This window comes from Macaca thibetana, chromosome 4 (assembly GCF_024542745.1).
Source record: "Macaca thibetana thibetana isolate TM-01 chromosome 4, ASM2454274v1, whole genome shotgun sequence".
Lineage (NCBI taxonomy): Eukaryota > Metazoa > Chordata > Mammalia > Primates > Cercopithecidae > Macaca > Macaca thibetana.
The window spans coordinates 111,947,284-111,974,310 of NC_065581.1; the positions used below are offsets into that span (position 1 = coordinate 111,947,284).

At 39.7% G+C, this 27,027-nt stretch overlaps 1 protein-coding gene and 1 long non-coding RNA gene across 19 annotated transcripts in view; one reads left to right on the forward strand and one right to left on the reverse strand.

The window, feature by feature from the left end:
• The window catches only part of SYNE1 (spectrin repeat containing nuclear envelope protein 1), a 530,910-nt gene that overhangs the window by 355,803 nt on the left and 148,080 nt on the right, over positions 1-27,027 (forward strand). For 12 of the 18 annotated variants that reach the window (XM_050786838.1, XM_050786854.1, XM_050786847.1 and 9 more), the window contains 7 exons: positions 682-849; positions 1,060-1,221; positions 10,452-10,658; positions 12,611-12,784; positions 14,486-14,677; positions 23,764-23,898; positions 24,873-24,982. In XM_050786838.1, coding sequence (XP_050642795.1) covers positions 682-849; positions 1,060-1,221; positions 10,452-10,658; positions 12,611-12,784; positions 14,486-14,677; positions 23,764-23,898; positions 24,873-24,982 — 1,148 coding nt within the window. The remainder of the gene's footprint in view (positions 1-681; positions 850-1,059; positions 1,222-10,451; positions 10,659-12,610; positions 12,785-14,485; positions 14,678-23,763; positions 23,899-24,872; positions 24,983-27,027) is intronic. The other 6 variants (XM_050786842.1, XM_050786849.1, XM_050786850.1 and 3 more) reach the window with 3 other exon arrangements.
• On the reverse strand, positions 1,278-3,166 carry LOC126952376 (uncharacterized). The gene is made up of 2 exons (XR_007724870.1): positions 2,964-3,166; positions 1,278-1,409 (listed from the first exon to the last, which is right to left on the reverse strand). It is a non-coding gene; the product is annotated as an uncharacterized LOC126952376 (long non-coding RNA).

The following is a 27,027-nucleotide window of genomic DNA, read 5'->3' on the forward strand; positions in this document are numbered from 1 at the left end:
AAATATGTATGTTACTTATAACACAATAGATTTTAAAAATTTGAAAGCATGATATTTCATCATTCACTTTGATTTTGTGTGTGTGTATACTTTGAGGAAATGAATAGAAGAAAACCTTTATATTATTTGTTTCTTAGAGTAGTTGTGACTTCCCCATTATATTTTTCCTATTTAATATAAAAATATTTAAATTAATTCTGCAAATAATGAACCCACAAATAGTGAAGATCTGGCTGCATCTGTAGATTTAATTTTATTTACGTCAAGTAGTTTTTAAAATTATTTAAAACTTTAATGAATACATTTGGCAACATTTTAGGAACTAGATCATTAGGATTCCCTTTTTTTGCTATTGTAATCAATCTTTAAATACATGTGTACTGCTTAAATCCTTTGTATTTCCATTTAACAAACATAGAATAAGAATGAGTTCTGGCAGCTTGAAATATTGGTAAAGTTGTTTTTTGATGTATATAAACAAAAATTCTGAAACAATTATAGTGTGCTTCGATACAGTCTTTAAACTTTTCTAGTCACAAGCGTTTACTAATTTACTAGTTTGTAGTGCTCCATAAAAGGTGTAGATCTGAAATCTTTCCTTGACATGACCAACAGTACCCAGAGCATATTAATCTAGACTTTTCTTCTTGTTTAATTCAGCACTGTGCTTTGCACTCACAGGACATTGCATATTACCAAGCCTTGTCTGCTGAGAGGTTGCAGACAGATGCCGCAAAGATTCACCCCAGCACATCAGCGTCCCAGGAGTTGTATGAACCAGGATTGGAGCCATCCGCTACTGCCAAACTGGGTGATTTGCAGCGTTCTTGGGAAACCTTAAAGAATGTGGTAAGTCTTCAAGGTGGACTTGGTTATGCCCACCAGACATCAGTAAACTTAGCGGTTGTCTTATGAAACACATGCAGAGAGTTTACACATCCAGTCCACAGCTGAGTACCCTATGCTGGGCCACAGAGGTAAAGCACTGAAGAAAGAAATGTTGTAATCTGAAAGATAAGGGCCTGGGAAGTATTTGGTAACATCCCTTTTCTGGTGTAGATCAGTGAGAAGCAGCGCACACTCTATGAAGCTTTGGAACGCCAGCAGAAGTACCAGGACTCCCTCCAGTCCATCTCTACGAAGATGGAGGCCATTGAGCTGAAACTCAGTGAGAGCCCAGAGCCCGGCAGGAGTCCAGAAAGCCAGATGGCTGAACATCAGGTACAAATAGCCATGACTTCAGTTTCCTGCTTGATTAAATAAGTGCACTCTTGTGACTGTTTGGCCTGTCAGGCATGTGTTTGAGATAGCCAGTTGACTTTTTTTTTTTTTTTTTAACCTTATCAGTTCTTCCAGAGTAAACAAGAGTCCTAATGATGGTCGTTTCTACTGCTGATTCAGGCAGGGATCTGAGAAAGAGAGAGAGAGAGAGAGAGATTCAGACTTTGAATCTAATTAAAGAAAGCTACATGCATTGATGTTGCTTTTTAACTTTGATTACACAAAATGTGTTTCCTTAGAGTTGCCAGGTTATTTTGGTTTTGTTGTGAGCCATTGTTGTAAGAATAAAATATACTCCAAATCTACCTTTTCTGGATATTGTTGTTTTAAGAAACTTAGCCAGGGGGTGTCCCTCCATTATTACTTCAGAAAATATGTCTCAGGCTTCATAAGTTCTGAGTCTCATCTTGTGATTGTCCCTGACTTAAATCATTTTTTAGAAGGTTAGACCTGGCAAAAAATTAGAGATCATTACATTAATCTAATGCAGAAAGATAATGTTAAAAATGTGTCCATTTAAAATGCATGCTAAGAAATATTTAGAAATTAAAATCTGGTTAATACTTTGGCAGTCTGATGAGGTATGCTGTTAAAATTATATTTATTTGGTATAAGTAGGGTCTTAGGATACTGAGGCACACATTCTCCTACATATTCATCACCCTGATGTAGGAAAATGCTGCCTGTCTGGGACAAGAACCCAGGAGCGTTGACAGTCCTTCAGAAGGCAGGAGGGAAGAAAGATATTTTTAGATGTTAATTAAGAGCTATGAAAGCATGGCTTTCAAGCATATTTATCAAAGACAGGGTAACTTAACAGCTTTAAGAGTGAAACATTGTACTTTGTCTTTCTTCTACTTTACATCTTCCTAGTTTTGGAAGCAGGATAACCTTGGAATACACTGCTTGTTCATATATATAGTCAGATAAAGTTGCATTCTTTTGCAATATATATCTTTCAGTATAACACAAAAATGAGAACATTTCATCTAGAGACAGCATATTGAGAAATAGTGGTTTCAGGTTTTTTACACTCTTGTAGCTTCTGAAGATAGAGATCAAAGTGAATAGTGTCCATTTTTAGGCCTTATTTTGGTAAAAAACAAAACAAAACAAAACTACCTCCTGTAGGTCTTTCTGCTATCCCATAGTCACCCACCCTCCGCCACATTTGTAGAGGGTGCTATGAAAGCACAAAGTGAGAATTAACCCTTGTTATCCAAGACCAGATCAATCAGGGGGACAGTCAGGGGCTTGGGGGACTATTAAAATGCCATTTACTTCTGAGCTTCCCCCGTTTTATCACTAGAGTGCTAGTCTCCCAAACCCCTCTCCTTTCTAAAGGGGCCTCAGTGTCTCCCATTTCTCTTTAGCTGGTACGCCAGTTTTCTGTTGCCAGTGGCCACCTCTTTCTCATCTGAAGGGGTGTCCCTATTGCTCCAGTGTGCTCCCTGGGGCTCCTGGGTCTTCCTTGCTCCTGCGGTTCTGTCTGTCCAGCTGTTCCCTGCACCTCTGCTTCACTGTACTGGAAGGAGCCAGAGGGCTTCCTTCAGGTTGAGTACGTGCTCCTCAGGGCAACCTCGATGGCTGTTCTGCAGGAGGCCCCGTTCTTTAAGCATTCAAAAGGAATATAGTGTAAATTACGCAGGGACTGGATTAGAATGCATTTGAGGGTCACTCACTCAGATTATCAGATGCCGATGTTGCAGAAAGTTTAAGTAGTTTGAGCCTCTCTCCAGCTTCAGGACATCTCCACCTTTGTTCAAGCTCCCTATTCTTGTAGCCCGGGCGGCTGCCCACAATTGCCAAAGACCCATCACTGGCTCCCACAATATTTAGGAGCTGCATGAAAACAGGATCCTGATGGCCTGCTCTGCCCTTCCAGAGTTCCTCACGGAGAATGCAAGTTAGCTTCCAATCAGCACCACCACCCTGTTGCTCAGGCATTAGGATGGAAACACACACAGAAACCGAATGTGGAGCAAAATGATGATTCTGTTCAAGAGAGTTAATGGAGACAACTCAAAATTGCACATTAATTCTGAGAATTATAAATTAGAAGTGAATCTGTGACTTTTCTTGTCATTAAGGTCAACCACGTGACTTTTTGTCCCTTTCTAAGTTGGCAGTAGCCGTGCTAGCCATCGCAGCAGTAAGGAGGTACAGCTAATTTAATGAAGATGACCAATCACTGGGGCTTAATGTTTTATTAAGAGAGAAAATATATTAATGTTATATTAACTAATTCTATTAATATTTTATATTAATATAATTAGAACATATTAATGTTCTAATGGGAGGGAAAGAAAATAGCAATAATGTAGAATTTAGTATAATTTCATGTATCATTACATATCTACTATTTTTTCATATGAGCTATTTTTGCTACCTTGTGCTATCTGTGCCTAAGTTCTACAAGTTCTGGAACACAGCTGCCTACATGAAAAGCTGGTGGTATCTCAGTATCTAAATTTGTTCTTAGCTTCTGGAATGGTACTTTAAAAATTTCAAGCACTGTTATAGAATTACTATTTCTAAATTTCAACTGAATGGGCGTGAGGAAGTCCAGTATGGTTTTTTATATTTCCTAAAAATTAATAGAAATACTTCAGTTTTTACTTCTTTCCCAACACTCTTTTGGAAGTATTCACATTTTTTTAAGGAAGTAACCTAATTCCTGCATTTTCCCTTTAAACACTTGTCTAAACTACTGAATTTGTGTGGAATGCTGTGCCTTTCTGATTATCCTCTCTAAATTGTCTTATAGATTTCATTTTTTTTTTTCTGAGACAGAATCTCACTCTGTTGCCCAGGCTGGAGTGCAATGGCGCGATCTTGGCTCACTGCAACTCCGCCTCTCAGGTTCAAGCGATTCTCCTGCCTCGGCCTGCCCAGTAGCTGGGATTACAGGTGCTTGCCACCACGCCAGGCCTAATTTTTGTATTTTTAGTAGAGATGAGGTTGCACCATGTTGGCCAGGCTGGTCTCGAACTCCTTACCTCAGGTGATCCACCCACCTTGGCCTCCCAAAGTGCTGGGATTACATGCTGAGCCACCACGCCTGGCTGTCTTACAGATTTCATTTTAAGGCTTGAATGCAGTTCATGAGCTGACTTGTGGCTGTTGTTCTGACTGTTAAGCCCTCTGTCATTGCGAACTTATTATCGTGGGCATCTGGTGCTTTGGGGACATGTGTTGCCACACTAAGCTGAGTGATAAATAGGACACAGAGCTCTGTGGTTATTTTGTTTTGTTTTTTCATATATGTAACAACTAAAATAGAATGTGGGAAGAAATGTGGTCTCTCATCTGATCTTGGAAGTGAAGCAGGGTTGGGCCTGGTTAGTACTTGGATGGGAGACTGCCCAGGAATACCAGGTGCTGTAGGCTTAAAAAAAAAAAAAAAAGAAAAGAAAAGAAAAGCCAGGCGCGGTGGCTCGTGCCTGTAATCCCAGCACTGTGGGAGGCTGAGGCGGCGGATCACAAGGTCAGGAGGTCGAGACCATCCTGACTAACACGGTGAAACCCCGTCTCTACTGAAAATAGAAAAAATTAGCCAGGCATGGTGGTGGGTGCCTGTAGTCCCAGCTACTTGGGAGGCTGAGGCAGGAGAATGGCGTGAACACGGGAGGCGGAACTTGCAGTGAGCCGAGATCACACCACTGTATTCCAGCCTGGGCGACAGTGCGAGACTCCATCTCAAAAAAAAGAAAAAAATAAAGAGAAGGAAACATTCCAGCCTGGTCAACACGCTGAAACCCCATCTCTACTAAAACTACAAAAATTAGCTGGGAGTGGTGGCGCACACCTGTAGTCCCAGCTACTCAGGAGGCTGAGATAGGAGAATTGCTTGAACCTGGAAGGTGGAGGTTGCAGTGAGCCGAGATGGCACCTGGGTGACAGAGAAAGATTCCATCCCCTACAAAAAAAAAAACAAAAAAAATATTATGTTCATGTAGATAGTTCTGAAAGTCACATAACATAAGGTCTGTGTTTCTTTTCACCCTTGCTATTAAAGAGTTTTTATGTTAGAGAAGCTCATAGAACTTCTCTAAGCTATGTAAGTGTCATACACATGCCAAGTTTGCAATTACAAATCAGAAACCCAGAAGCATGCATTCATCTCTTTCTCCTTATCTTGAATCATATATTGTCAGGTAGCTGATGGCCACCAGCTCTTATACTCAGAGTTATGGGACTGAAGACATATTTGATGGCTGAATTTTTTTTTAATTGAGGTGAAATTCACATAACATAAAATTAACCGTTTTAAATTGTCCAATTTAGTGGTATTAGTACATTGACAATGTTGTACAACCACTGCCTGTCTCTGGTTCCAAAACATTTTTATGGCCCCATAGGAAAATTTCATGCCTCCTGAGCATGGCTGCTAGATCTTTAAGTTAAAAACTCTAGCTACCTTCCAAAAATGTCCACTCACCTTTAAGAGTAAACTCAAGCATGAGCGGAGAGGACTGCCTCTAACAAGATTTAAGTGAGGTTGGGCACAGTGGCTTACACCTGTAATCTCAGCACTTTGGGAGGCCAAGGCGGGTGGATCACTTGAGGTCAGGAGTTCAAGACCAGCCTGGCCAACATGGTGAAACCTCGTCTCTACTGAAAATACAAAAATTAGCTGGGCATGGTGGCGCGTGCCTGTAGTCCCAGCTACTTGAGAGGCTAAGGCAGAAGAATTGCTTGAACTCAGGGGGCGGAGCTTGCAGTGAGCTGAGATCCTGCCACTGCATTCCAGCCTGGGCGACAGAGCGAGACTGTCCCCCAAAAAAATAAAAAAAAGATTTAAGTGAACAGTTCCAGATTTTCCTAATTCCTTCGTTACTGACTGCAGAACATTCAGAGAGCTATTTTAGAACATTGTGAGTTTTAAATGGAAGCTGATAACTTCAGTGTGCACCTGGTCAGTCAAATCCACTGAGATTTAATGAGGTAGTGCTGGTGAGAGTTACCAACACATCAGACAGAAAACAGAAATCTGATTGTGGGCTACATTTGGTGGAAAGTAGGTTAAACGAGATCTAACCAGGACTTTGAGGAGACAGAGTTTGAAAATTTGGAATGGCAACAGGAGTGGGTAGGAGGCACTATAAATGTAAATGTGTGTGGAAAAGCACAGAAGAGAGAATGAGAATGAACACAGTGTGAAATTGTTAGGAGGCTCTTCTTGCTTGTACAGAAGGATCAGTGTAAAAACAACAACAACAACAACAACAACAAAGACATAATAAGATCCATCTAATTATGGAGGAGCATTTAAAATCAGACCAAATATAGATTTGATACTTTCAGCATTCAGGCACAAAACATTATTATGAAATAATAGAAAATACTGAATGGAAGTTTTTTTAATGTATAATACTTTGAATGTATAAAAAATACTTTGAATATGTAATAAACAATATCAGTCTGTAAATTCATTGCAATCACATTTTAAAAATTGCAGCAAGTTTTTTGGTGGAGGCTGACAAGCTAATTCTAAAGTACACTGCAGGCTGGGTGCGGTGGCTCATGCCTGTAATCCCAGCACTTTGGGAGGCTGAAGTGGGCAGATCACTTGAGCTTAGGAATTCAAGACTAGCCTGGCCAACATGGTGAAACCACGTCTCTACTAAAAATACAAAAATTAGCCGGGTGTGGTGGTGCATGCCTATAATCCCAGCTACTCTGGAGGCTGAGGCAAGGAGAATCACTTGAACCCAGGAGGCAGAAGTTGCAGTGAGCCAAGATCTCGCCACTGACTCCAGCATGAGCAACAGAGCGAGACTCTGTCTCAAAAATAGTAATAATAATAATAAAGTATACTGCAAATGTGTGGGAAAATATGTATTAAAAATGCCAGAAGTAAAGAATAACCAGGACAGTCTTGAAAAAGATTGATAAAGTTGAATGACATATCCTACCAGATACGGAGATTTATAAAGCTACAATAATTAAGATTGCGTGGTATTTGCACAAACAGCCAAATGAGTTGATGGAACAGAATTCGAGGCCAGAGCAGAATCACATTTATACAGACACTTGGTTTGTGGCAAAGATTACACTGCAAAACCGTGGGCGAAAAGAAAAAAAAAAAAGAATTTTCACCTCTTTCTACACTGGACATGAAAAATAAGTTTATGTGGTTTGTAGATCTAAGTGTGAAGTTATTACCAAAGAAAAGTTTGAAAATAATATTTTAAAATATCTGTGGTGAATGATCTTTTTAAAAAACATTCTAATCCATCACAGACTGATACTTTAGTAAAATTCAATCAAATGCTGCTTGGATGTCATAACTGTCAAATTACTATAAAAGTTTCTTAGCACTTGCTCTCAATATGTTTATCTCGTCATAAGCCAGTAACAAACATTTTGCAGACTGTTATTATTCCGTGGGCCATGCTTTGAGTAGCGTTGTTCTAGAAGATAACCTATGAGATTGTATTCTATTTATGACCTTGGGTTAGGCAAAAGATTTCCTGTATAGGACACCAAAAGCCCTAACAGTAAAGGAAAATATTGATTCTATTAGGCCATGATAAAATTAAGAACTTCTTTCCATCAAAAGATATTATTAAGGAAATATTTCCCCATTAAGGGAAAACCATGCCTCAACGTGGGAGCAGATTATTTGCAATATGCAGAACCAAAAGAAACACAGGCACTCCTATCCAGAATATACAAACAACTCCATTCATCAATAAGAAAAGGAACAACTCTAGTAGAAAATGGGCAAAAGATGTTTAGCAGTCAGTCACAAAAGACACTCAATCTCATTAGTCATCGGGGAAATGGAAATTAAAATTACAATGAGATTGCACTAGTAAACTCACTAGAAAAACTTAAAGTGAAAACAATTCACAGCCAGGTGACAGTGGAATCTGATACAATGATAAAAATGGATTAACTCTTTCTACATGCAACAAAATGAACAACTCTCACAATCACGAAAGAAGCCAGACACAGAGCAGTGCACCGTGTATGATTCCATTTCTATAAAGCTCAAATAAGGGCCAAAGTCCTCTGATATTTACGAGTTAACACAGTGGTGATTTTTGAGGACAGCAGTAGCAAAAAGGAGGAGGTCAAAAGAGCTTGTAGAATCCTGGAAATGTTCCATTTCTTGATCTGGGTAGCAGCAGCATGGAGATATATATATATAGTTGGTGTGCTTATAATCTGTTCACTTTTCTAGATGTATATAATATTAATAGTTTATTTAAAAATTATCATGATGATATTTGATATTAGGAAAAGATAAGGGGTTTTTGCTGTTTAACATTGCGAGAGCCCACTCTGAGGAGGCACTGTGCTTACAGCAAAGCCTCCAGTCCTGTGGGAAAAATAGGAATTATGCAAATAAGGGCACATTGGAAACTATGAAATGCTGGCAAATATAAAACCTATGTTACTTTACTTGAAATCATAGTTGCCTCTGTAATGATAGAGCCTGTTTTTCCAACTTCACTGAAATCCTAAATAAAAATTTCTCCTGTGAGGATTCCATCTAAAGAGCAAGTCGTAAAATACCCCCAAAAGAGAGAAATAAAATCAAGTATAATTATGATAGACAGGAAAACAGGGCGCTATTGAGAGAGAATGATGGAGATTTTCTTAGGATTGGGTGGTCATGAAAGGCCTCTCTGAAGATACGACAGTTAACCTAAGAGCAAAGGATGAATAGAGCCATCACACACAGAGCGGGAAGAGTTTTCCACGTTGAGGGAACAGCATGTTCAAAGGCCCTGAGGCCAGGAAGTGACTGAAGTGGGGCCTTGGAGTGGCTGAAGAAGGCAGGAATATGGTGAGCAAGAAGGGAATGTGGCACACGAGGCAGGAAGAGTGAGATCACACAAGTTTGTTTTATTTCACAGCAAGAATCCAGTACATATTTTAAAGAAGGGGAGTGAGAGGACCTAATTGATATTTTCAAAAGGTTGCTGTAATTGCTTCATACAGACTGGACTGGAGCAACGAGAGTGTAAGCAGATAGACTCATCAATAGAACATTATATAGCAACTCAGTCAAGAGAGGAAGTTGACTTTGGCTTCAGGTGGGGGCAGGGGGGATATTCAGATATACACGATATAGTTTTGAGATAAAAGCCATTGGACTGGGTGATGAATTGGATCTGGTGAGTGAAGGAGAGGAAGGTGTGAAGAGTGACTCCCAAGTCTCCAGCTTGAGCCATAATGAGAGGTGTTGGAAGACAGCAGGGGAAGCAGGTTTAGACTTAACACTATGCAGACACCCGTGAACTAGGTAAGTTGGACACACAGCCTGAAACTTAGGGCAGGTGTTTGGGTTAGGGATGTACCTTTGGAAGTGCTCAGGATTAGAAAGCATTTGAAGTCTCGGGAATGGAAGACATCACTTGGGAGAGACCCTTATTTTTTTAGAGTTTGATAAATGAAAAACAATGAGCAGTGTGACCACATAGAAATAGGTTACAGGTTTCTCCCATCCTGTGAGAAACGATGTGAGTTTTGGACTAGAGTTCAATGCTGTTTCAGATTTGGGGAAAGCAATAGGTGAATGTGGGAAAATCATGTTAAGTAAGAAAGTAATACATTTTATTTTCAACATCGTATTGGAGACTCTTAGAAATGATTGAGAAATGTGGTGGCTCGTGCCTGTAATCCAGGTTGGAGTATTCCCTGAGGCCAGGAGTTTAAGACCAGCCTGAGCATCATAGCAAGATCCTGTCTTTACAAAAAGTAAAAAAATAAAAAATAAAAAATTTAGCCAGGTGTGATAGCACACACCTGTAGTCCTAGCTTCAAGCGGGAGGGTCGCTTGAGCCCAAGAGTTCAAGATTACAGTGAGCTGTGATCATACCACTGCACTCCAGCCTGAGTGACAGAGTGAGACTCTGTCTCTAAAAAATAAAATAATAAGTTGGTATTACAGATGATCCTTGTATTACAGATGATCCTATTGAAAACTAGAAAGATTAATTAAGTTGCTCAAACTCACTTTGGTTAGTGATACATACGTAAAATCAGAAAAGTCCTGGCCTTTCATTTAGAAACTTAGGTGAGTAGCCCCCTATTTGCTGGTTGATAATGATTCCCAGGTGAAATATCTTTCGCGAATCCCAATGGATGTGAGACTCAGCTTGTGCTAATGATCCCTCAGTGAAGAAAATCAATACATGAGTGTGATTCCACAGTCTTTCCTCCAGGCATTGATGGATGAGATTCTCATGCTCCAGGATGAAATCAATGAGCTCCAGTCCTCTCTCGCAGAGGAGCTGGTATCCAAGTCTTGTGAGGCCGACCCCGCGGAGCAGCTGGCCTTGCAGTCCACGCTCACTGTCTTAGCCGAGCGAATGTCCACCATCAGGATGAAAGCCTCAGGGAAACGGCAGCTTTTGGAGGTAACCAATAACTCTAAAGTGGCCTCCTCACTTCTGAGTTAACTTTTAACATTATGTTACCAAGTATGTGGGTTACTTACCTATCTACATTTTCATTGCTTCCCTCTCCCCAACTGGGATTGTGTTTCAAGAATGGTCTTCATGGCTGGGCGAAGTGGCTCATGCCTGTAACCTCGGCACTTTGGGAGGCTGAGGCGGGTGGATCACGAGGTCAGGAGTTAGAGACCAGCCTGGCCAACATAGTGAAACCCTGTCTCTACTAAAAATACAAAAATGAGCCAGACATGGTGGAGTGTGCCTGTAGTCCCAGCTGCTTGGGAGGCTAAGGCAGAAGAATCGCTTGAGCCTGGGAGGCAGAGGTTGTGGTGAGCTGAGATTACGTCACTGCACTCCAGCCTGGGCAACAGAGCAAGACTCTGTCTCAAAAAAAAGGTCTCCTGAAGAGAGTACAGTCGATGTGTAGCCACGAATATGTCCTTTGACCCCCTTCTGACTCATTTCAGGCGTGAAATATTGAGAATGTGGAAAGCAAATTCTTGGTAGACATGAGCCTTGTGAAGAATAATTGTAGAAGGTTTGCATAATGGTTTGCTGTGTTTACATGACAGCATTTGACGGATGATATTACTAATACTATAAAGAATAAATCCTACTCAGTCACTGTTAGCCAATTCAAATATAGTAATTCATGAAAATACTCTTGCAATTCTGGTTCCCACATTATTTAATTTAAATATTATTTAATATAGAGACAAATTTGGGCAGCAGTAATATCTGTGTTAAAAATCAGCTATCTTCCTTTTTTTATTTGTTCTCTTGTAAATTCTTGGCCCTAAGCGTCTAGGCTACTTTTATTGTTGCTTCTATAATTTGGTTAGACTGGAGGCTCCCTAAAGACCTTTATAGTATCTATCATCTTGTATCTTTTGGCAGCTTCTCTGACACATAGTGGGTTCTCAATACATTTCTTATTATATGAACCAAATATTATTTTATTTAGCTGCTAATTATAACATAAGGCAATTAACCATGACCCCGTTGTGGGGTGTGTAGTCTGTCTCTAGTTTAACCTATTATGTGATTAGTCAAATAATCTATTGATATATTAGGTTGGTGCAAAAATAATGGCAAAAACCACAGTTACTTTTGCACCAACCTAATACTTCTTGTATTAGAGAAATTTAAAGCCAATGTGTCTGCCCTACTTATTAATTTCCATTTTAAATTGTTTAATAAAATTTTAAAATAATGAATTATTCATTAAATAATTTATAAAATATTTATTTTAAAAGTTAACTTTTAATTCATTTATATTGTCCCCAGTAACTCTATGAAAAACTTGTGGGGGTTTCAAAATGAAGTGATTGGCCTGATTTTTTTTTAACATGAATTATTTGCAATCATTGAAAAACTCAGAGAGCTAACCTAGAAATTTAGATTTCTGCCTTCACTTGAGATGAAAGTTAATAGTGGACCACTCCTTCCCACAGGGATCAATTGCCTGGAACTGTATGTGGCTGCTGTTTTAGGCAGGCCACATGTTTTTCAGTTTGCCACAGTCTCCATCACTTGCTACTATTCCCAGCCATAGAGGTCCAGTGTCTGCTGCCATTTACCAACTGCTTTATGCCATTGTTTTGTTCTAATCCTTGGCTGATTTCCACCATTTATATTGCTGCCTGGTCGTATAGGTATATTATTTGAGAATACCTTGTTCAACTCTAGATGCACATTAGAATCACTAGGGCGTCTTTTTTTAAATACCAATTTTGAGAGTTACCCCTAGAAATTCTGATTGTTTTTCTGGGATGTGGTCTAAGCAAAGATAATTTTTTAAAGTTTTACCGGTGATTCTTATGTGCAGCCAGGGCCTGGAACCATTGCTTTACTATGTTAAATTCTCAAGATTTTACCTTAGCGTGATCTATGTTACATTTTACTGAATTCATTAGGAGAAGTTGAATGATCAGCTGGAGGAACAAAGGCAGGAACAGGCCCTGCAGAGGTATCGCTGTGAAGCCGATGAGCTGGACAGCTGGCTCTTGAGTACCAAGGCCACTCTGGATACTGCGCTGGGTACACCCAAGGAGCCCATGGACATGGAGGCCCAGCTTGTGGACTGCCAGGTACCAAAGGATGCAGAATTAAAGAATATAAAAACAATGATTTCTGTAGAAAGTAAAACATGTTTGGGGTTTTTTTTTTTTTTAAGTCTTTTTTGTTTTTTGTTTTAAGTCTTATCTAGGAAGAAGGAAGACGATTTTTCTCCTTCTCTAATATAGTCTCCATTTTAGAGGAAAACCCTGTAGCACCAAAGACTTATTCCAGAACATGAAAGTAAAAATGTAGGGAAAACCTTTGGAAATGTAAGATTAAAAGTATACCAAATTTTAAAAAACACGTGAGAGCAGCCACCTGAAAAAGAAATCAATCCAAAGCAGTAATGTTTCAAAAAAGAGGATTCTCTTTAAATTAATAAGAGTTGATTATGTGATGTCTTATTTTTATTAGCCATAATTATCATAATCTAACACAAAAATAACATAATAGTAATGGATAACACGAAGGCAATGGCCTTTTCTCCTTATCTGTTGACTATATAAAAATGTTTTTCAGCTGGGCGCAGTGGCGCATGCCTGTAATCCCAGCACTTTGGGAGGCTGAGGTGGGCAGATCACAAGGTCAGGAGATGGAGAACATCTTGACCAACATGGTGATACCCCATCTCTACTAAAAATACAAAAATTAGGCAGGCATGGTAGCGCGTGCCTGTAGTCTCAGCTACTCTGGAGGCTGAGGCAGGAGAATTGCTTGAACCTGGGAAACGGAGGTTGCAATGAGCCAGCATTGCGCTACTGCACTCCAACCTGGGTGACAAAGTCAAAACACTATCTCAAAAAAAAAAAAAAAAAAAAAAGGTTTTCATGTTTTTTTTAAAAATGTGTTTTTGTCATTTCATAATAGCTAATCTTAAAATAGAGAAAAATTGGCAGGGCACCATGACTCATGCCTGTAATCTCAGCACATTGGGAGGTCGAGGCAGGCAGATTGCTTGAGTTCAGGAGTTCAGGAACAGCCTGGGAAACATGACAAAACCCTGTCTCTACAAAAATACAAAAAATTAGCCAGGTGTGATAGCACGTACCTGTAGTCCTAGCTACTTGGGAGGCTGAGGTGGGAGGATCACCTGAACCCGGGAAGTCAAGGCTGCAGTGAGCCATGGTCCCACCACTGCATTCTAGCCTGGGTGACAGAGTGAGACCCTATCTCAAATAAAAAAAAAAAAAAAAAAAGAAAAGAAAAATTGAGAGGCTCAGGTAATTTTTTATAGACCCCTCTAATACCATAACAATTAAAAATAAAAGTCACCAGACACTGTGACTGACACCTGTAATCCCAACACTTTGGGAGGCTGAGGTGGGAGCACATTGTTAGAGACCAGCCTGGGCAACAAAGTGAAACCTGGTTTCTGTTGAAAAAATAAAAAATGTAGCCAGGTGTGGTGGCACATGTCTGTGGTCCTCACTACATGGGAGGCTGAGGCAGGAGGATCCCTTGAGCCCAGTAGGTGGAGGCTGCAGTAAGCCATATTTATGACTATGCGCTCCAGCCTGGGTGACAGAGCAAGACCCTCCCTCAAAAAAAAGAAAGAAAGAAAAACAAAGTCTATAGACTACTCACTCATCAAGGCCATGGGAAAACTACAAAAAATCACGAAAGCCTGTCTGTTTGGTAAAAGACTCCAGAGGTCTGTGTTGCACTGTGGGAAACAGTCTTTGCAGAGGCTGGGGAGATGTGTGAGTTCATCCTTATTTCTGTTGCTGCAGAACATGCTGGTGGAAATAGAGCAGAAGGTGGTGGCTTTATCAGAGCTGTCAGTCCACAATGAGAACCTGCTGCTGGAGGGCAAAGCTCACACCAAGGACGAGGCCGAGCAGCTGGCTGGAAAGCTGAGAAGGCTCAAGGGGAGCCTGCTGGAGCTGCAGAGAGCCCTGCATGATAAGCAGCTCAACATGCAGGTGAGGGTTCCAGCCGCTGGCCCACAGCCGAAAGTTGGAGCACTGTTCACGTGCTCCTTCTAAGGTGTGCCAGGTAAAAGGAACAGGTTGGCGGTGACGCATACTCGTGTATGTACCTGCTTTACAGTGACATTTTAGTGTGCAGTTTTAAGTTTACACTCTTGGACTTTGCAAATAGATTTTGTTAGGACTACTAACAACAGCAGTTCAGCGGAGTGGTGGAGGCAGAAAGCACTCTGACATGAAAGTGACAGTGAGAGGAGAGGAACTGGAGAGGGAAAGTAAAGGTTGCTCCAGGAGTGTTGCTGTAAAGTGGTATACAGAGGAATGAGATAAGCTCTAAGGAGAAGGGGGTCAAAGAAAATTGTATCTCTTTTTTTTACTTATACATTCATCACAATGTGAGTGTTTCATTTTAAGATCAGAAAAATAGTAAGTTTACACGTTAATGGAAATAACTCAATAGAGGAAAAATTGATGAAAAAAGAATATGAGCAGGGTGCTGTGGCTCACGCCTATCATCCCAGCACTTTGGGAGTCCGAGATGGGCGGATCACTTGAGGTCAGGAGTTTGAGACCAGACTGGCTAACATGGTTAGCCAAAAAAAAAAAAAAAAAAAAAAAAAAATTTGCTGGGCCTGGTGGTGGACAGCTGTAATCTCAGCTACTCAGGAGGCTGAGACAGGATCATTGCTTGAACCCAGGAGGTGAAGGTTGCAGTGAGTCGAGATTATGCCACTGCACTCCAGTCTGGACGACAGAACAAGACTCTATCTCATAAAAAAAAAAAAAAAAAAAAAAAAACGAAAGAAAAGAAAAAGGAGTGTGATTGCAAGAAAAATCTTGTTGGGGAGGGAACGGATAGGATAAAAAGTGCACTGGCCGGGCGCGGTGGCTCACACCTGTAATCCCAGCACTTTGGGAAGCCGAGGCGGGTGGATCATGAGATCAGGAGATGGAGACCATCCTGGCTAACACGGTGAAACCCCGTCCCTACTAAAAATACAAAAACTTAGCCGGGCATGATGGCGGGCACCTGTAGTCCCAGCTACTCGGGAAGCTGAGGCAGAAGAATCTCCTGAACCTGAACCCGGGAGGTGGAGGTTGCAGTGAGCTGAGATTGTGCCACTGCACTCCAGTACGGGAGACAGAGGGAGACTTCGTCTCAAAAAAAAAAAAAAAAAAAAAAAAAGTGCAGAGTTTGGTCTTCCCCACCCTTCTTGCTAAGTAAGCCAGGGACCAAATAGTTGAGAAGCCCATTAGCTGCCTCAAACCTACAAGCATCTGATGGTATCATCTGCTTCTTCTTGTGGCCTAATCCAAACTGTGCCTTCCTTTACCATTTACACCTTTCTCCTGCAATAATGGTTGAGACCAGGCCAATCTGTTCTCCAAGTAAAATGAGGAGCAAGGGAAAGCGTCTATATTGGAATACAAATACTGGTAGGAAGTAGGACATAAATATTGTCATGGAAACTTCATGGAAGGTCACTGTGATTGCTACTATTTTCTCAGTGTGAGGATGATTGTTAGGACTAACTTATGTATTTTTCTTCAGCTTTTTGCTGATCATATGATGATATGATGTGGAAAACCAAACTTAACTAAAAATTAGAAGCAGTGGAGAAATTTAGGAAGATGACTGGCTTATTACAAAATATGAAGTTAAGTCATTGAAAACCATAAAATAATCCAACAAAAAATAAAAACTAAAAAATGAAATCGGCCGAGCACAGTGGCTCACGCCTGTATCCCCAGCACTTTGGGAGGCCAAGGCCGGTGGATCACCTGAGGTTGGGAGTTTGAGACCAGCCTGGCCAACATGATGAAACCCCATCTCTACTAAAAATACAAAAATTAGCTGGGTGTGGTGGGGCATGTCTGTAATCCCAGCTGCTTGGGAGGCTGAGATGTGAGAATTGCTTGTACCTGGGAGGCAGAGGTTGCAGTGAGCTGAGATTGTGCCACTGTGCTCTAGCTTGGGCAACAGAGTGAAATTCTGTCTCATTAAAAAAAAAAAAAAAAAAAAAAAAAGTCGAGAATTTATAGTTTTTATATAGACAAAAAGCAAGTTAGAGGAATAATGTAATATTCCATATAAAATTTTGTAAAGAGTTTTGAGGGGTTATTAGTCTTATATATGTGTGTAAGTTTTGTTTTTTTTTGAGACAGGGTCTCGCTCTGTCACCCAGGCTGGAGTGCAGGGACGCAATCTCAGCTCATTGCAACCTCTGCCTTCCAGTCTCAAGTAATGTTTCTACCTCAGCTTCCCGAATAGCTGGGACTACAGGTGTGCATCACCATGTCCATGTCCAGCTAATTTTTGTGTTCTTTTTAGAAATAGAGGTCTCCTAATGTTGCCCAGGCTGGTCTTGAACTCCTAAGCACAAGTAATTCACCCACCTCAGCCTCCCAAAGTGCTGAAATTATAGGCATGAGCTACCATGCCCGGCCAATCTAATCATATATTAAAATACAATATTACAATAATTAAAATAGTTTGGTGTTGACACAATAAATATGTGAACAGAAAATTAAACGATAACTATTCCAGAAAGAGATTTGGTATATAAAGGAATTTGATAAATATTTTAGGTGGCATTATAAATCAGTGGACAAAATATGACTCACTCTGTAAATAATCACCTGAAACATGGTAAACTGTATTTTCTACCCCATATTTTACAGAAAAATGTATCACAGATGGATCAAAGATTTAAATATAAAACTTAAGTCCGCAAGGTACTCAATATATGATTTTTTAAAAAAATCTTAGGATAGGGAGAACTTTTGTCAGTATACCCCAAATCCAGAATTTTATAGCTTCTTTTAAAGTAGTACATGGGCAGGGCGTGGTGGCTTATGCCTGTAATTTCAGCAGTTTGGGAGGCTAAGAAGGGAGAATTGCTTGATCCCAGAAATTCAAGACCAGCCTGGGTATCACAGCAAAGCCCCATCTTTACAAATAATAAAAAAATTAGCCAGGCATGGTGGCACACACCTGTGGTCCAGCTACTAAGGAAGCTGAGGTGGGAGAATCCCTTAAGCCCAGGCGGTTGAGGTTGCAGCGAGCTATGATCGTGCCACTGCACTGCAGCCTGCGTGACAGAGTGAGACACCAACTAAACAAATAAACAAATGGGCCATGGCTCCCACCTGTAATCCCAGCACTTTGGGAGGCTGAGGCGGGTGGATCACCTGAGGTCAGGAGTTCGAGACCAGCCTGGCCAACATAGTGAAACTCCTTCTCTACTGAAAATACAAAATTAGCCAGGTGTGGTGGTGGGAACCTGTAATCCCAGTTACTCGGGAGGCTGAGGTAAGAGAATCACTTGAACCTAGGAGGCGGAGGTTGCAGTGAGCAGAGATCACGCTGTTGCATTCCAGTCCGGGCAACAGGAGTGAAACTCCATCTCAAAAATAAATAAGTAAATAAATAAATAAATAAAAATAAAACTACTACACAAAAATGGAAAAGTTCTGTATGATCCCCCTCCCCCGCCCCCAAAAAAGTAACCAAGTTGAAAGACGTAGACAAGGAGGGATGAGTAAAACAAAATAAAACAAAAGACATAGACAAACAGGGAAGAAACTATATAATTCACAAATCTTTTGTAAAACAATAAGGAAAGATCAAATAGTAGAATATGGACAAAAGATATGAAGAAATAATTCACAGGAAAAGAAATACAAATGGACAATGAACATATGAAAAGACATTTGAACTCTGTGTTGGATAAATAGAAGCAAATAAAAAATACAACATTTCACTTGGATTTACACACTTGAAAATGCACATGCAATGTGACTTTGTAATTAAAGTCAAAAGAAAAGGTTACAGATACTAAAACAACAAAAGTAGAATGATTTTCTAGCTGTAAAAGTAGACAGCAATTCACCTAGTTTTATAAACAACTGTTATAGGTAGAATACGTAATGCTTTCTTCTATTTTCAGTGGTGATCTGTGAATGAACTTAATTTCTAAAGAAGCTTAAATAAAGGGAAAGCCTTGAAAGTTGCCTAGCAATGGGATGGGGATAGGGATAGCAATCATTTATAAAGCTCTTATTACTCCCTTACCCCACCTACCTACCCCTAGAGGCAGGTAGTAAGGGAACGGGTGGCCTGATACTCCCAAGCACAGGAGAGATTAAACAAGGCAGGAACCACAAATTCCAAGGCCTCATGGCCTGGGAAGGGCAAACCAACGAGGGAAGCAGGCCCAGCCTGGCCCTTGGCAAGGCTCCTGTCTAAGGAGCAGCTGTTACTCAGCTCTAGCTATTATCACACAAGAATTTACAAGTGGCATTGCTGGATCTTCTACTTTTTCAAGAGATAGGGAATTTAGATTTATTTCTTAAGCCTCCCAGTTTTTAAACGTTGACATTTAAATCTAAAATTTTTAAGTAATTTCTGTGCCAAAGAAAGCATATCCACAAGCCAGGATTGAAATCTGTTTATCTTTTTCTCATTCATTATTAACGAGGTGACCTGGGGCAAGATCCTTAAATTTCCCACAACTTTCTTACGGATCAGTTTTCTCATCTGTAAAATATGGATAATAATATTTAACTTTAAAAAATTCTTTAGAACATGTGGAAAAAATAAAAAGGAAAAAAATAGTGAGGATTTAAATGCAAGTAATACAATAAATGCTCAAATTGCAGCAGTTAAAATAATTAATAACAATAACCAACTGTTTCCAAATCACGTTATTTGAAACGGAGAAGCTTCTGCTATGCCGAAAGGCCGGGCTTGAGACTTTAGCGGGCTGGACTGAGCATGCGCACACCGCTGTGGCGTCGACACCCGGCAGATGCTGCCCAGGTCCGTGGGAGTTGTTTAAATTGAGTCAAGTCCTGACTCTGTCCACATTGGGTGACGTGTAAATACAGAAAAATGTGGTAGTGTTTTACTACATGAAAATTGGTTACTGTTTATTTTTAAACTATCTCTAAATTCCATCGTCTTTCATCTAATGAAGTTCCCAGCATATAAAATATTAATAGATCTTTTAAAATAATTAGAGCTTCCTGGAAGATTGCTTTTCCATCTGTGGGAAGAAAAGGAGCCCTGTTTACATTATTATTGCTATGGAAAGGATCATGTCCCTTTATGCAGAAAACTAAAAATAATTTGGAGTTAATCTGAAATTAATTAAGTGAATTGCAGAAAACAAATCTTCCATTAAATGCAGCCGTCAGCAATGTTAATACCCTTTAATTGGGGCTTGGATGATTCAGGAGGGTTGGAATACCTTCCTAAGTCTGTAAGCACACCATTACTTAGTGCTACTGAAGCTGGGAAATGGTAATACTTCTTACCTCCGTTCTTCTTCACTAATTTGACTTACATGGGTATCAGTGAATGACTACGCTTTTTTTGTTTCCTATCAAATAGACTGCTTCTCTATATGAAGAACCACAGATCTTAAGGGTATGTAATAGGATCTCCTGAATTTCGTGGTATCTTCATGAAGCTAGGTCTTTTTCACACATTATCATTCATTAAAGGAACAGAGAGATTGCCCCATAAAATAATAAAAAGCTTTATAAAGAAATGTTTTATTTAATGTTTAGCATTGCCCAGTCCTCATTCATCTTCCAAGGAATGTTCCTGGCAAAAGTGGTTACTGTTCTAGTTTTTCCAAAATAAACAGTTTATATAGCCCCACCCAGTGGGGACTGATGACAGAAGTCGCCTAACCTCCCCATTCCCTAGGTATGGCAGAAAACTGTTATCACACCTCAGAGAAAGTAATTACCATAATTACTTTCCTTCTGGTTGCGCCTTCTTATCCCCAGGGGAAAGAGAATGAAATTTGAACTGGATTCTTAATCATGGTTTGCTTCCTGTGGTCCAAGTCTTATGTTTCAAAATGACTAAATCATTCAGAGAAAAATTCACTCACTGAAAAACTGAATCTAACCACATAGAATCTGAATATATAGCTGTGCATATAAAAGTGAGGAAGTTGTTAAGACCTAACATTTCAGTTGTCACTGTTCCAAACCAAATTTGGTGTAAAGAACTTGAGCCAACCTCTCTCAATCAGACCATAGTAACTGGCATAGAAGAGTGTGTTGGGCTCAGGGCTGGGAGAAGTTTCCAAGGGAGTCTTCAGGTCGGGCTCTGAAAAACAAATTTTTGCTGAAGAGAAAAGCAGAGAGGAAGTGGCCTGGATCCCACAAAAGCAAGTCAGCAGGTCATGGCCAGGGCCACTACGTTGGCAGCTGGAGCAGCTCTGATGGGGACAGCTTTCAGTCTCATCCACTGATTTCTTGAGGTCATTCTCTACAGGTTCCTTTTGAACTGCTGTTTCAACTTTGCTTGGAAGAACCAGGTTCTTTTAGAGCTTATTCTTAGAAGATGGTGGATTCTTAGATGAGAGAGAATCTGTTTTCATGCAGAAAATCATGGGCTCCAGTTCTGGGAGAATGCCCATCCACCCAAACTTCCCATCTTTAGGAAAATCACTGCTTATCTTTGAGAAATTCTTTTTTTTTTTTTTTTTTTTCTGAGACGGAGTCTCGCTCTGTCGCCCAGGCTGGAGTGCAGTGGCCGGATCTCAGCTCACTGCAAGCTCCGCCCCCCGGGTTTACGCCATTCTCCTGCCTCAGCCTCCCAAGTAGCTGGGACTACAGGCGCCCGCCACCTCGCCCGGCTAGTTTTTTTTTTTTTTGGTATTTTTAGTAGAGACGGGGTTTCACCGTGTTAGCCAGGATGTTCTCGATCTCCTGACCTCGTGATCCACCCGACTCGGCCTCCCAAAGTGCTGGGATTACAGGCTTGAGCCACCGCGCCCGGCCTCTTTGAGAAATTCTGCAGAAGGTGGAGAATTTAGTTCACTAGTCACCAATTCTGAAGGTCTTTCAAAATGCAACTAGCATCTGTTAGACCATTGCACCCCTGTTGTTCTACCTAAATTGTAATCTCTGGCTGGATCATCTGAAAGGAAAGGAAGTCTGAGCTCGGGTGGGCTCAGGATCTGGGAGAAGGTTATGTATACTATTACCTACAGGTTTTACTGTTCATTTAGCTTGAAGCACCGACACCATGTTGCAAAGATAAAGATAAGATCTATTATCTCAGACAATTTAATCATGAGATTCTAATGGAAAAAAGAAGAAACAGAAGGGTAAACAGATCCCATCTATTTCCCCAAAATTGTGAGTGTAAAACTCCGAAAACAAGAGAGAGAGAGAAGGGTCTGTGGGCAGTTAGGTTGGATGAGCTAGAATGGCTGGGTCCCATGTTGTGCTCAGACATTGCAAAGAAGACCCAGTGGGCAGGGGAGCAGCAGCTCCAGAAACAGATGGCAGGGGGCTCCTCTGGAGAAACAACCTGTGAAATATCCTTCCTCTTCCCCATGCTACGCCAGCCCCACTGTCCTCTTCACTGCTCTGTTCTCTCTGAAATGGCAAATTTCTTTCACCTTGGGGTCTTTGTGCCACCTCTTCCCTGGGTCTGAATGCCCTCACTCTAGGTCTTTGCCAGGTTGGTGGTCTCTCATCATGCAGAGTGCAATTGTCTCTTCTAAAGATGCTTCCTTAGACCTCCCTAAAACTTTCTATCCCATTTTCTGTCTTAACGTTTTCTGTAGGTCTTATCACCAGCTCGGTTATCTTATTTGTTTATAGTCTAACTCTCCACCAGGGCCCTCATCTGGCTTCTTTGCAGAGCACTCCCAGCTCCTAGAACAGTGTCTAGTGAGTGCTTAATAAGTAGTAAATGAGTTATATTGAAATTATAATTTATCCAGTGACAGATGAATCTATGTGAGTAGAAAAGCTCTCATTCAGAACTAATCCCGTTTGATGTGCAACATTTTAGGGCCTTTCAAATTCCATTAGAATAATCAGGCAGGAAGGATCAACTCTTCCCTAGGTGCTGAGTCATTACTTTGGTAAGCCAGCTTAGCAATGGGCCAGTTTCTGGTGATGGTGATAGATGGGGTGAAGGGTACTTTTTTAGAGATCTCACCTTTAATTATCATACCACTGACCTCTCAAGGCTCAATTCAGCTTTTGAATTTGTAAAATGGTAACCACATGTGCCTACAGTAAATGACTTTTTTTTAATGTGCTAATTGATGGTTCTGAAAGAAAGACTCTTCAAGAGTTTTCATCTTTGAGTACAGTCTATTGATTATGTAGGTCAGTCTATAAATATTATCATATAATAGCAGACTCTCAAAGATAGAGAATTCTAGGAATAATTTAAATCTATCACCTTAGTAGGGTAGACACTGAAGGTTACACAGACCAGTATCAGGGATGAGGCTTCCTTCCTATTCAGTGTCTTGGGACTTGAGTTACCTGCGGTGAAGCTGCGGCTCTGTGAAACAGAGGTCAAGACCCTGGGCTGTGAAAGGTAGAACAGAGGATGTCCAGCCGGCCTGGGAAACTCTTGTTTAGACTCCTGGCCTCTGTGCTGCAGTACATTTTCTCCCATATGAACTGAGAATCCAGTTTAAGTTCTTACTGAATTCCAGAGAGTATGATGCCTTACGGAACTGAACTTTTTGCTTCTCAAAGATATTAAAACGTCTTTGATTAATAATCTTTTAGAACCTCAAAGATATTAAAATGTCTTTGATTAATAATCTTTTAGAAAAGTTTTTAGGAAGATTATTCTAAAACTCTTTCATTGGAGCTGGATTAGAGAAAGTGGCATAGGGCAGGGCAATGCTTTCACGGGAGAGGCACAGTTATTATGGGTAATGATCATTTGAGAAACAATTTACCTTTGTGTGACTTAAAAAACAATCTCGAGTTACGTTTTTGTGGAAAAAAATTCTGGAATATCTGATGACCACATTGGTCAGCTAAAAGACTGACCTCTAAATACATGGGTTTTCTCCTCAAACAGTTCTATGTGTGATCATCTGTTTGTTGTTCTTGCTCCTGCAAATGCCATAACTTAAATGGGTTTTGTGTTACTGTTATTTTTTTTTAAATGTGGTTTCACATCTCAATGGAGCCATTTTGGTATCATTACATAGAACGCACCAAAGTAGCCTTCTCTCCCTTTTGGTTAAGGTTTTCCGGTGTGTAGCATGACTTGATTTCTGCCTCGTTAAAAGCAGGGAACAGCACAGGAGAAGGAGGAGAGCGATGTTGACCTAACAGCCACGCAGAGCCCCGGCGTCCAGGAATGGCTGGCCCAAGCTCGCACCACATGGACCCACCAGCGGCAGAGCAGTCTCCAGCAACAAAAAGTAAAGTGTTTCCTACCTCTCTGTAGCCTGCAGATCTGCCCAGGGAAGAACCTGAGAGGCATGTTTCAGAAGGACAAGTTGCTTCTGTACTAAAGACAGAGTGGCTCTTTATCTTCTCTTTGAATGAAGCAGGATGTGGCTGTTTCAATGTATTGACTCATGACCGCTGGGATGATTGGTCATTTGAAAATCCAGTCTTTAAGAAAAGCTTGTGTTTAGGTTTACAAATAGTGTAACACGGCTATCATCTGCTTTACCAGAGATAACCACTCTGTTTTCAGATTTGCCTTCTGAATCTATTTAATTTTAATATAAATCTCAGGAAAGCCTTTGAGGTTTGGTGAAAGTCTAAGTTGCGTGTTTGTTTGTTATTTTTTTAATGAATGCAGTTTGTATTTTTACTTTCAAGTAGATGATATCACAAAATAGGATTGCTAATTGTTGCCTAGTGAAACAAATGAACTTTGATGAATAAGAATGATTTCTCATTGGTACCTTAACTATATGTAAAAAGCATATTCAAATATTTTATTTTCTCAAATAACGAGCATTTATTATAAATAATGAAGAATTAAAGCCAAATCTATTGATAACATAATTTATCAAGTAAGTGGAAAACTTAAGTCACTTTTCCCAAGGATCTATCCTGTTAGCATGACAATATTGATTTTCAAAAATGAGAGAGCATTTTGTACCACTTGAGGGCACTATTGCCCAGCAAAATTTTCTTTTCCCATGGGTTTTTTTTTTTTCCCCCCAGATTTTTCAGAGGTATCCTATATCAAAGCAAAAGAATACTACAGCGTACTTTGGAGACACATTTGAATATTTACATAAACCATACGCTTTATGCAATGTGCAAACTTAAAAGCTCACTACCAAAGTTCTCTGAGAATTTTATACCTTGAACTATGATTGTAGGCAATAATCATGAAGTAACACATGTGTTTGCATTTGTCCTTTCCCTTGAGCAGGAGTTAGAACAGGAATTAGCTGAGCAGAAGAGTCTCCTTCGCTCAGTAGCCAGTCGTGGAGAGGAGATTCTAATTCAACATTCGGCCGCAGAGACCTCTGGTGACGCTGGGTATGTTTCAAAATGCTTCAATTTTCTCTTCATTGTGTTTTCCTAGCATTTGAAGAAAAGTAAACATCTCACTCAAAATTTTATTTTAAACATCTTCAGCAAAATTTAGTCATCTCGTTTTTACTTTAGGGTAGTAAATGTACCTGCGTTTTGAATGTTTTGTTGCATCGCCTGAACACAGCGCCTGTAGGAAGCTAACTTGTTTGCCCTCCTTCCAGTGTGCACAGCCTGTCTGTCCAAAGATGCTCATGAGTTCATTTTTTAATCTAATGAGAAATGCATTATAAAATGAGATACATGATTTTCTAATTGAATGATTACATCTACCTGGAGAGCATTCTCTCTGTAACTTATCTTGCCTTAGCAATATTCTAAAAAATAAATGCATGGGCCCATTAAATATTTTGAAATCTTGATCTGGAGTGAAGACTTTGAAAGTCTTCTACACAGAAAAGTCCAATGTTAAAAGAAAAATTAAGGAAGTTGGAGAATTTTCAAGTTGAAGACTTTTATTTAAAAGGTCATAGAGGAATTGCAGCAGTGTGGAAGCACCGCTGTATTTTGAAGCAGGTCTGAGTTTCATTCTAGTTCCACAAAGGTCACTTTGGAAAAGTCACTCAACTGTGATACTCCTCTGTAGAATTTAGAATAATAATCCACTAATGTCATCACAGAAGTTTTGTGAAAATTATAAATGTCAACTGAGAAGATATACAGGAAAACTTTCTTTGAAATCTAAAACATAAAAAAAAGTTTTCATGCAACCTCTGTGTTTATGCATTACTAAAAGTTGGAATTCGGCAGTATCCTTTGGCAAATAACTCTGACTCCATTTCCCATTTCTGAATATTTATTTTTAGGGGAAATAACATAAAGGAGGAAATATGTATTATGAAGATGGTTTTGGAAATATTATTTGTGATACTAAATAATTAAAAAGGCATAAATACTCACTAGTATAAAAGAGTTGAAGAAAATTTTATACATATAGAATCTTAACCCAAAACAATGTAACCATATCAGAAAATGTATGTATGATGCTAAGTAAAAATGTGATATCAAGTTGAAGTAGAGTATGTGTGTAGATAAGAACTAGAATAGACCATCAATAATAAAAAAAAAAAATTTGGAGACGGACGACATAGGAATTAAAAAATTTTTTTTGCAGTTTAATCAGTGCTGACATATGACATCAATGTTGACTACATACAGTCTGTTACATACACACACACACACACACACACACACACATATATATATATGAATTCTGAGGGCAAATGATAGGAGAATAAACAAACTAAAATGCAATGGCAGCAGATATATTGTGACAAAATACGTAGGAAATAGGAAGGCATTCAAGAAAATGAAAAAACAAAAATCTGTGAAAGTTTTGACATGGCTGATAAATATCAATGTAAAAGAATAGGAATGAAGAGTATTATGGCATCTATAGGCAGGGATTGACTTTAACCCTAAAACTGTAAAAATTGCCTTAAAAATATAAAGGAGTTTAAAAACTCTCTGTTGTGTATCATGCTTAAAGATGCTGATAAGACCATGAATATGTGTCTGTAGTAAACCCAAAATGAGACTGTTTCTTTCATGTTGATTGAGGCGAGACTTGCCTTCACGTTGCGTTCCTACCTGTTTCCAGCTCCTCTGAAATGTTTACTTATCTTGCGTAGTTTTCTGAATATTTTTGCCAAACAAATATTTTGACAAAGGACCCATCCAGCATTGCCTCCTCTCCGTATGTATCATCACAAAAGGAGCAGAAGGGATCTTCTGCAACTTTCTTGCCATATATATTTTTTTCTTTCCTTGGCCTTTAGCTTTGGAAAGGACCTAAATGAAATACAAACAACTGTTAAGTTGCTCTTTCAAATATAAAAAAATACTTTAAAAATAAATTTGCAGTGCAGTGCTGGCTTTCTAGATAAGATTCACTCTAATGACTACTTATACATTCTTTAACTTTTATACAAATGTTTAGGAAACTTCACCTTTACATGCAGTTGATAACAGTTCAGCCTTTTTCAAGCCTT